Source organism: Macrobrachium rosenbergii, chromosome 13 (genome assembly GCF_040412425.1).
Source record: "Macrobrachium rosenbergii isolate ZJJX-2024 chromosome 13, ASM4041242v1, whole genome shotgun sequence".
Taxonomy (NCBI): domain Eukaryota; kingdom Metazoa; phylum Arthropoda; class Malacostraca; order Decapoda; family Palaemonidae; genus Macrobrachium; species Macrobrachium rosenbergii.
Window position 1 is genome coordinate 5,235,020 of NC_089753.1, and position 12,500 is coordinate 5,247,519.

General features: G+C 34.2%; 1 protein-coding gene across 8 annotated transcripts in view; it reads right to left on the minus strand.

Annotated features, from left to right (window-relative positions):
* LOC136844865 (TOG array regulator of axonemal microtubules protein 1) overlaps positions 1–12,500 on the minus strand; it is a 697,822-nt gene that overhangs the window by 228,700 nt on the left and 456,622 nt on the right. For all 8 annotated transcript variants that reach the window (XM_067114114.1, XM_067114112.1, XM_067114115.1 and 5 more), the window contains exon 7: positions 11,613–11,682. In XM_067114114.1, coding sequence (XP_066970215.1) covers positions 11,613–11,682 — 70 coding nt within the window. The remainder of the gene's footprint in view (positions 1–11,612; positions 11,683–12,500) is intronic.

Consider the following 12,500-nt stretch of genomic DNA (forward strand, 5'->3'; position numbering starts at 1 on the left):
AAATAGCGGGGTGCTTCACTGAATATTTCACTTTTGCTGTTTGCCCTTCTCATAGATTTCATACTGAAAAGGGGTAGCGACGGGAGAGAAGCTTTAGAATGAAGTAACGTTATAATATTGTCCTAGGATAAGCAGACAATGCTGTCTTCAACAGCACAACACCACAAGGTTTACAGGACTTGCTCATCAGAAAACACCGTATCTCTAGTGATATGGTACTTGATACAAATCCATGAAAACCAGAAGACAAGACGGCGTATGCACAAAGGGATGAAATACCTGATGGGGAATGGATTAATGAGGTTGAATCTTTCAAACAATTAGGAACAATGACATCTAGCACAGGAGCTCTTGAATTGGAATTCATTGAAAGAATAAAAAACGCAAATTAAATAATGTCCAAGATGAATGAGAACTGGAAATCAAGTAGACAGAAATTGCATAAGAAACGAAGTCTAGGGCAATCTGTATTGTTGTATAATACCATGAATCATGGTATGGCGAAGAGGGTATATCCAATTGGTTTTTTGATAAACGAATAAAGATTCAAGAAGACTGTAAGTAGCCAGATGGCAGTACAGACTGAAAAATGATGCCATGAGAGAAATAACAGAAGTTCTATATATAGGTGAAATAATGATGAAAGGCAGATGGACGTGACTTGGACAAGTCATTCGCACCACCTGGGTGATGTCAGATGGATTACCATGCGCCCCAGAGGAGTTAAAAGCCAACACGTACTTGGATGAGAGTCATGAGACAGGAGGCTGGAAATGAAGGGAGATTTGCAGAAGAAAAAGCACAGGATAGACATGAGCGGTAGAACAGAGGCCCTTTGTTAGCGCAGCGTTACATGTCAACTCGAACTCAGTAAAAACACAAAGACAGGAAAGACAACCAGCTAGCTCAAATTAACGGGAAGCGGTAGAACTGCTGCTTGACGTGTTTTGTGAAAATGAAACAACTTTCACAATGTAAAGCATATAGTTAAACAACTTATTCATGACAACCTTCATCTTTGAGATGCATATTCACATACTGCATTACTTAACGAAACCACAAACTCCATCATGACAGAATTTCCCGTCTCTTATATGGCTGGTTTCTCAATAAGTGAAACTAAGTAACACTGGGTCTAGTCAGCCCTTGTGTGGGTGATCACGAGGAAACGTGAAATATATTCAAGTATTTTAAAGAGAGTGGCAAATGGATTGCTAGAATAAGAGGTCAAAATAGCTGACTGGCTGAATTTATTTAAAAATTATGACGAAATGCAATTCCGAATTTCATCAGATATTCGTAATATACTTATATACTTATAGTTCACATTCATCCTCTTTCATTACATACCAAAAACTATTAAATATAATAAAATTACGTTAGTCTTTCAAAAGTACAGTATACTGTATATTGCGTCGAGAGCAAATAGTTTTGTTTAGTTTACCTTAAATAAACCCGGGAAGTATCATTTTCTATCATAGAGCAAAGCGCGTTTTCTTTGATTAAGGTAATAAACATGAAAACCCACAAAAATAATAGCACTCGTATACCTTACAGACAGACACACACAAACATACACGAATACACAAACATACACGAATACACAAAAATACACGATACACACACACACGCATATGTATATATATAAAAAATCTACAAAAACGTTATCATTTGAGAATAAATGTTCAAATTAGATGCAAGGAATCAAATGGCATGGCAGAATTAGATATTACACAAGAAGATGAGAGAAAAACGAGGGACAGAGATGGCTTACACGTTCTCCGCACAACCAGTGAGAGAAATTACAGCCTATACCACGTCGAGAACAAATAATTTTATTTAGTTTACCTTAAACAATGGAAAGTACCATTTTCTATCATACAGCAAAGCGCGTTTTCTTTGATATATAGCAAATAAGTTAAGGTAAACATAAATTAAAACCCACAAAGATAATAGCACTCATATACCTTATAGACAGAATAAGTTTAAGAATATCTTAGTTTAACCAGACCACTGAGCTGGTTAACAGCTCTCCTAAGGCTGGCCCGAAGGATTAGATTAATTTTACGTGGCTAAGAACTAATTGGTTACCTAGCAACAGGACCTACAGCTTATTGTGGGATCCGAACCACATTATGAGGAGAAATGAATTTCTATCACCAGAAATAAACTCCTCTAATTCTTCATTAGCCGGTAGGAGAGTCGAACGCTGGGCCAACAGCGTGCTAGGCGACAGCTCTACCCATCCCTCCAACGAAGAACTACCAGACATTATATATATATATATATATATATATATATATATATATATATATATATATACATATACATATACACATACATACATAAAATATAATATATGAATATTTTACACTGGATTATATATGTGACTTTTATCATATATATACAGTATATATATATATATATATATATATATATATATATATATATATATATATATATATATATATATATATATATATATATATATATATATATATATATATATATATATATATATAATAAGAATATTTTACACTTGATGCATGTGTGACTTTTATTAGAATCACAGATTTAGCCAAAAATATCCCTTAATGTCAAACTCACTATATTTTTACGAGATGCCGAGGAGCAAAAGCCCGTGTCAACACAAGGCTGTCTTAATGTTAAACGCACAAACACTAAACCTTGGGAATAACTCACACCCAAACGAATTATAATAGATAAGTGCTTCCTTATATATATATATATATATATATATATATATATACACGTATGTATGTATGCATACATATATATTATATATGTACATATGCATATGTATGTATGTACTGTACAATATGTATGTGTGTGTTCCAGCATAACTCTGAAACGCTCTAAGCAATTTCAACCAAACTTGGTATACATATGACTTACTATCTGGAAAAGAATAATGCGGAGGTAAGCCATCACTAGCACCAAACGGCACCAAAGGGGGTGGGGGTGGGAAGGGCTTCCCTGAAACAGGGCTGGTACTGTCTGCAGACTTAGTTACTAATAAAGTCTACGGGCTTATCATACCTAATTTCGTTATACCCATGACTTGCCATCCGGAAAAGAACACGGGGGCCGGCGGGGGCGGGGGGTTGGTAGACATCACTGGCACTAAAGGGGGTGGGGATGGGAGGGGGTGACATGTAAAATTAACTGAAAACGACAGATATTAGTGTCTAATCCATAGTTTTCAAGGTTGCTGAGATGACTACTGACATGTCTGATGCCCTTTAAGTGCAAGTTCAGCCTCAATAGGAAGGGGGGTGAGAAGGGGTGAAATATAAAATGTCAAAAATGTTGGGCATTGTAACTGAAGCAACTGTCTTGACATGAGAGAGAGAGAGAGAGAGAGAGAGAGAGAGAGAGAGAGAGAGAGAGAGAGAGTTTATCACTTGTCATTTTGAGTTTTCCTCACTTGTCATTTTGAGTTTTATATAATATAGCATATATATATATATTATATATATATATATATATATATATATATATATATATATATACAATATATATATATATATATATATATATTGTATATATATATATATATATATATATATATATATATATATATATATATATATATATATATATATATATATATATATATATGAACTTTTATCACGAGAATAACAACGTAATACACAATATAAACAGTGGTTATGGACACAAGGAAAATGAAAGAATGGAGTTTGAGATCTTCTGCCTTTACTCCAAGGTATTTTCCAGCAAACTACAAAGAATGCAATAAAAGATAAAAAAGCATCGGTTTTACAAACACCAGATAAGGTTGATGAATAGAAAGGTATTTATATTTGAGGAGCTTTTCAGGTGAGGAATCGCTATATAGCATTAACTGCGGTACTGGATGAACTAAGGAGGAGCAAAGACACTATGAAGGATTATTAAGATTCTTTTGCTTACTTTTTAAATCTCTCTCGAACTTCTTGTGCAGTATGGATTCAAGAGTATATAAACCTGGGTTTAAATTAACATCGTTTTCATTTGTTAGCTGTATTAATGTACTGTAGATTCTAAGAGATATCTAGGAACTATTTTGACGTCTTGTTATCAAACTACTATGGGAAAAATCATTTCGGTGCTCGAAAAGAGTATAATTATATAGCTAGTTCTAAATGAATATTTATATTGATTTATTCTAACATTCTATTCCTTGCTTGCTCGGCCAAAACAAAATCAGTCAGAATCTATCATGGGATTTTATTAACAGTGTTGCTACTCTGGTAAGGGCAATTATTTTAGCCTTGTTTTTCTAGTGTTATTATATGAAAGATTACATCTACTCTGAATACTTTCAACATTGATTTGGTGGACCCAAAGCCGACAAAACAAAGCAAAGGGTGTTCTTGGGTAATTCTGATATCTAGTCACTTTATTGTAAAACGTCTTCGCAGCTTTATTGAGGCAAGTATCTAAAATAAGAGTTGGATAACACAAGGCCTACCTAGTTTTCCTGTGTCCTGTAGTTCGGTATCCAGTAACACAAGTGTGGCAACACGTAATACTCGTAGGAGAAAACAGAATACATAGATTTTCATATTATTATGTCTTAAAATCCCGGATAATGAACTACTGGTCATTACAAAAAATACGTAGGGACTTGTGTTATCCGACTCATATTTTGGAAAATTTACTACAATTAAGATACGATGACCATTTGTAATAAAAGTAACAGGAAGAAAACATTATCCAAGAACATCCTCTACTTACCTTATGTCATTCACTTTGAGCCCATCAAATCGACTAATGTTCAAAATATTCAAAGCAGATGTAATCTTTTCATATCTTCTCAGCTTAACCCCTAGTCAGGATCGCTGTTTTTGATGAGCCTTTCACAGGTGTTTCTAACACTCGCAGAACGGCTCATTTCATAATTTGTTTGGAAGATGTTTTGCGGAGGGATGCCCTCCCCGAACCCACGGCCTTCCATATCGGAGCTTGGGGAAGATAAAAGGCATAATCACTCCTAAGGATAGCAAAGTAAAATTTAAAGCTTAAACGAGGAGGATAGCCATTTCCAAAGGCTAATTTCTCCAGCACACAAGAGCGTCCCCATTTAAAACACAATTGCGAGAGGCTTCCCCTTTTCCCTCTTATCCCCCTCTATCACTTTTCTCGTTTTCTTCCGGAAGCCAAGTCAAAGGTAATCCCTCTACAGCATCCCTCGATTTCCTCTTCTTGGTCCGCTTTCTTGGCTCTCTTACTCGCGTAATCTTTACATATATTAACACTAAAACCAAGCTAATAAGAGCTGTCCTCGCCAGAGTAGCAAAATTTGTTTATAAAATCCCATGTAAGGATGATGATTAATTTTATTTGGGCTGGAGATGCAAGGAATTACAGTTCAGAATAAACCAACATCAATATTCACCCAGAACTGGCAAAAAAAAAAAAAAAAAAAAAAAAAAAAAAATTATGCCCTTCTGTGTACTAAGGTGAAAAATTACACAGAATGTATTGGTCCCTTCTTTGTATAATAAATACAAATTCTGTTTTTATAAATCTCTTCAAGGTCTATATACTCCTGACCCCTTTCAAAGGAAATTTCAAAGAGAAGCTAAATAATCTCATTAATCCTTCTGATGTTCTTTGTTTCTCCTCGTTTCATCCAGTGCCTGAGTTAATCCTAGACAGCTGTTCTTTACCTGAAGAACACCTAAAATGTAATGAACTTTTTATATATGAAAATGTTGATATAGTTCTTAAACTTAATTTTTTGTTTGTAGACCTCTCTTGTTCCACGGAATGTAGCTGACTGAAAATGCGTAATGGTAAAGGAAAAAGATCCTACACTCCACTGTTTCACTCTTCTCATGGCCATATACTCTGTGGTAAGAGAACTCGTCACAGAATTCGAAAGTTCTTGCTGTCGGTAGATCGAATCCACCAGGTGACGAACCACTTATCAGTTACAATTCCCCTTCGGTATTATTTCCGAGGTAGAGCGAATTGGATACTAAATGACATTTGTAACTCAGCATTTGTAATATAAGAAATGTCATAATGATATGATATGATATATATATATATATAAATATTATATATATATATATATATATATATATATATATATATATATATATATATATATATATATATATATATATATATATATATATATATATATATGTATATATATATACACACATAGTTATATATACATAGTTATCTAGCAAAAAGGAGCCCCATAAAAACATCAATTTTTAGAAAGTTAATACTATTTTTCAGAGAACAACTGTCTTCCTCTTCAGGGCAGTAATAAATGAGATAAAAGTTACAGAAAAGCAGTATTTATGCCAAGAGATCCAGAGGTCAGCTGTTACGTCATTCCAGTTGACAATTTCTCCTTAATCTTCTTATTTGCTGGTTGGAGGAAAATTTTATCCATAACATCTGAGTCCCAAGCTCCTTTTGAGAGGTTCATTGTATTTCTTTTTTTGATCAATGCTGATTCTACCATCTGGCTTTTGAACCGACAATTGCTTCTATAAATTATGTGTGACAAATTCCAATTTATTCTGTGATTATGGTTATTTATGTGGTTAAAAATAGCTGAGCTCTGTTGGCCATACCTAACTGAACGTTTATGTTATATTAATCTCTGGGGGAGTGATTTACCTGTAAAACTGATGTAGGATTGGTCACAGCCGAGGCAAGGGATTTTGTACACTCCTGTGTCTTTGGGGACTGGCTTTTGTTAGACGTTAATCAGGGATCTGGCTAAGGTATTTTGGGTAGGTGAAAGCAAAAGGGTTAGAGTTTCCAAGTGTGTGTGTGTGTGTGTGTCAACACCTTAATCCTGTCTAGGTGTGGGGTTTTTATTTTATTGTTGGGTGTCTCTCTAGTCTTGTTTTGAGGGGGACGGTAGAAGATTATTAGTTTTATGGATCGCTTTCTCAATTATATGGTCAGGGTACTTTAAAGATGACAGCTGTCATCTTTAAAGTACCTTGACCATATAATTGAGAAAGCAGTCCATAAAGCTAACATAATCTTCTACTGTCCCCATCAAAACAATACTAGACAGACACCCGACAATAAAATAAAAATCCCACACCTGGACACTTTTACCTACCCAAATACCTTAGCCAAATTCCTGATTAACGTCCAACAAAAGCCAGTCCCCAAAGACACAGTAGTATACGAAATCCCTTGCCTCGACTGTGACCAATCCTACATCGGTTTTACAGGTAAATAATCACTCCCCCAGAGATTAATACAACATAAATGTTCAGTTACGTATGATCAACAGAACTCAGCTATTTTTAACCACACAAATAACCATAATCACAGAATAAACTGGAATTTGTCACATATAATTTATAGTAGCAATTGTCGGCTCAAAAGCCAGATGGTAGAATCAGCATTGATTAAACAAAGAAATATGATGAACCTCTCATAAGGAGCTTGGGACTTAGGTGTTATAGATAAAATCTTCCTCCAACCAGCGATTAAGAAGGTTAAGGAGAAACTGTCAACTGGAGTGACGTAACAGCTGACCTCTGGATCTCTTAGTATATATACTGCTTTTCTGAAACTCTTATCTCACTCATTACTTGCCTGAAGAGAGAGACAGTTGTTCTCTGAAATATTGCATTAACTTTCTACATTTTGGCTTTTTTTACGGGCTCCTATTATTAGATGAAATTCTGTTTTAAAAGAAAATATTTCACAGTCATATATAGTTAAATATATGTATATATATATATATATATATATATATATATATATATATATATATATATATATATATATATATATACATACACACACAATGTGTGTGCATGTATGTATGTATACATATATAATATATATATATATATATATATATATATATATATATATATATATATATATATATATACTGTTACCCTCAAAGGGGCATAAGATTAACACCATCATTCCGTTTAAAACCTTCCAACAGAGACGGCAATGAGTTACAACGAGGCCCGTAGACAAATGATCGCATGACACGCTTTTAAGGAAGCACGATGAAAATAAATACCAAATGCGCTGGTGAGTGAATGAATTCACAACCTGGTCTACGTTCGTGTCAGCTAGTGTTACAATCTACGCATTCCAACACGCATATACTACCTACGCGCATGTGCCAAATCGTGCATACCATAGCTAATGGACGTTCTGGCAGTACCAAAGGAAATCGAACGTATAATATATCGTTCATATACTATACTGATTTCATAAAAGTAACAAATAACAAAGCAAAAACAACGCATAAATGAAAAAACCCATAACACATGGTATTTAAATAAAGGGTAAATACATGTACAGTAATTACATACCTAAAGTACATCAGTTAAAAAACAAAAACATTATGTGTCTGACATGAAAAAACAAAATCGAGCAGAATGAACGAAACCATTAACTAAACAAAAACATAAAGAAACCAATAACAAAACATGCCAACCTGAATGTTCTGATAGAGATTTCAGTTGTACGAACGATTATAATACAGGCTGGAGACAGCACTATCACTCCATGAACACAACATACTCTCTTGAAAGGACTATGGATGGCTCGCGCTTCAAGAGGTGCGAAAAAGCTCCACAAAAGGCAAGCGACTGCGGAATACAGGTCAGGTCCACGCGCTCCACTTTTCGGAGGAGGCTGTAAGAACAACTGCACGGCCACTTTGGACGGGTCTGGATTACTGCTTTTCAAATACTGTACTATGGCTCTTTGCTTTGAAGTAAAGTTCTCTTAATTGTTTAGTAGGCACGTGCATCTCTCAAAAAATGATACACACACACACTCACATTATATATATATATATATATATATATATATATATATATATATATATATATATATATATATATATATATATATATATATATTTTATATTATATATATACATATATGTATATGTATATATATATATATATATATATATATATATATATATATATATATATATATAGTATTTATAGTATTTATATATATTATAAATTATATATATATATATATATATATATATATATATATATATATATATATATATATAAAAGTACTCTTACTTTTTCTTTATATTTTTCATCCTCAGTTCCGCTCTCCTCTCTTGTCTTTGATTCACTTTCTTCAATGACTGTATTAGCATTTTATGCATCGGAAAAATGCTTTAGTATTCGTTCGCTTGTCCCTTACAAATTCGAGCAAAATTTCATATCGAAATACATAAGTTTTGTAAAACTCAGACTACACTGATCTGCCCATTTATTGTATTACTTGTCTGGCGGTAATTACGAATGCCTGCTGTATTTTTTTTTAGGGGAGAGGCCGCTGGTATCTGCAACAAAGGATATTTAAATATTCTTCACACCCACTTGCGTGAAATCTAGGCTTACTTATATTTTTTTTATGCTTCGAGTTAAAATATAATTGAATGAACACAATAATTAGTCTCTCTCTCTCTCTCTCTCTCTCTCTCTCTCTCTCTCTCTCTCTCTGTTTTCGCGACATACAGAAATCAATTTTCATCTTACAAACACAGATACTAAGGGTATAATGACTACAAAGTTCAGCTACTTGATGCAAGCTCTACACGCCGATCTAGGAATGATGTGAAAATACTGTTCTGAGCAAAAATGACGTAATATTAAAAATAAAATAAATGCAAAGTAAGTAAATCACAATCAGTTATCAATATACAATTGAAGTATGAAAAACCTAATAATACGGGGGTAAACACTCAGGAAAAAGAAACCCCGGTGTTATGAGAGTATCCACTTACAAAAATCCAGAAACTTTATGACAGATGAAGGTTAAGCGTAGGTAGGGAAATTACCTTGATAAAAAGCTTGCTGTAGGTTGCAACTAAACTTAGCGGTAATAATTCACAATGTGTCAGACCGGATAAGATGAAAACAAGATTATTTGTTCGAAATAATTTTCTGTTTTCCTGTCTAAACTTTTCTCTCTAAAATAGACATGAATACAGGTTAGTGAGAAGCCGGAGACATTAATTTCTAAATTAAAAATTATTCCAACAGTTCCAAGAAGCGGTCCCCGCAATCGAAGTTAGTGTTCAGTACAGCTCATTTACCCCTCATGAATTCCGCCAACACTATTAGCCAAGGAAAACCTCATTCACCACTTTCCCTAAATCAAAGTTAATAACGACGATAATGAAATCCTTCGCTACCATATTCTTAACGTTCACTACAACGCTCCCAACATACACGATCACGAATACGATCGGCATGGAAACTGAACTTTTTTGGTGCGCTAATCAATCCTACCTCTTCTTTTAACAAACCCTTTTTCAATATTCTCTTTCTTGAAGCACCTATATAGGTCACCTTTATTAACATCACCGGCCGCGTAGGGCCAGATCTAGATCAGCAGACGACATCGATCTACGCTTGTTTTAGCTCTCAATCGAAGCTACAGTACTTTTCGCACTCCGCAAAGCACAACCGTAGATGTCGCACATTCTGTTCGCAAAGGTTGCACGGAATTCTTATAAAGCACAAAGAAGTACACACAAATTACAATACAAGCATTCACTTTTCCATCACCATACAAAACGAAATATAAAAAAAATTACACTGATATTCTATACTAGAGAGAGAGAGAGAGAGAGAGAGAGAGAGAGAGAGAGAGAGAGAGAGAGAGAGAGAGAGAGAGACTGGATACAAAAAAAAAAGCTGTGGCTCTGGCAGAATTAGTCAACGGTAAAATAAAAAATTAGATTATTTTTATAGTAAAAAATATCCCTCAACTGCACAGCATTATTCACTTCATTTCTTCTCGTTTAAATGTTATAAGTTTCTTACTAACTTTTGATCATTCAGTTTTTTTTTTTTTTTTTGCCAGTTACGGGCAGAGTGATTAATGCCACTTAATTGCGCCCAGAAACAGGTGTTAGGTAACAAATAAATTACATGGCCCTTTGCGTGATATTAAAAGTAATTTTGTAAATGAAAATTCAGTTTTTTTTTTTTTTGCCAGTTACGGGCAGAGTGATCTAATGCCACTTAATTATTGCACTCAGAAACAGGTGAGTAGGAGGAAAGGAGAGGTAAGAAAAGTACAAATAAATTACATGGCCCTTTGCGTGATATTAAATCAAAGTAATTACTTTCCGAACCGTAAATGAAAATAATTGCCAATTACATGGCTGGGAAGGAAACTCTTTCTAAGACATTTTACTGCACACTATAAATATTTTTATATATATATATATATATATATATATATATTTATTATATTTTATATTTTATATATATGATGATATATATATATATATATATATTTAAAGTTGCATCTGGAAAAAATAGAAAACCCGTTGGAGTTAGTGAGTAAAATTCTCGAAGGAAACGTTAATCGAAACTGTGACGAAAGGTCGCGAACTAAAACAAGTAAACACACAAATAAAAATAAAAATATAAATAACTTAAAGGTATATTTTGTTTGCCGGAAGACTTTTAGTGAACAAATAATTTTCTACAAACAAGTACAGCTGTCTATAACACATACCTAGCTAGAGCCACTAATCTTACAATAATGACCTTACAAAGGTTAGCTGAAGTCACACTCACCAAGGTCAGACGGTGCAGTCCGGCTGAGGTCAATCGTGTCAGTTGTCCACAAGGCCAAACCGCGCTCATCCTGTGGCGAAGAGACAAGAAGAAGAAGAATGAATCATCCGAAACAAAATTCAAATTCACTTTAATGAGGATGTTCTTATACACAAATATTTATGCGTGGAATACACAATATAAACCCATTGCCCCTCTCTCTCTCTCTCTCATAGTAAGCATAACAAGACTGCAAGATTTCCTTTCCTTATACGTGACAAATAAAGCCGGAATTTTGAGATTGTGTAAGGCAGATTTAGTGAGAACTGGGATATCATTTAAATCACTTCAATGACGGTAATACTGAACTCATTTCCTACTGTCTTTTGTGGACGGCCGTTCTGCTTGCTCATGACTTTTTAAGCTTATTCCAAATAGAAGTTTCCGCATTGTGAATGTTTATGATTATCATCATAATAATAGTACTGAATATATTTGTCAAGGATTAACAAATGGACTCAAAATATTCATAAGATGAACGCCAACAGAAATTGGTTTTAGGTATCAATAGTCGTATGAGGGTTTTATCAAGCATCTTGAAAATTAACTACGCCCCGAGTTCAATTCCACGGAGGAGAAACGACCTAGAGTCATTTCTTAAAAAAACACGATACATCTTTTGACTCAATCAGTGAATTATGCACCTAGTTGCTAGTGGAATGGTGTGGGTAGTTGCCAAGGTGGAAAGAGAGTATGGGGCTAGCAATTCTACCACAAAAGGATTGCTCATGATCGGAAGGTTATGACCCTCTGGAGCAACGCACTTTATGAGCCAAACGTGTCGAGTTAAATACGTACACACACACACATATATATACAGTATATACACAGTGTGTGTTGTTTGTGTGC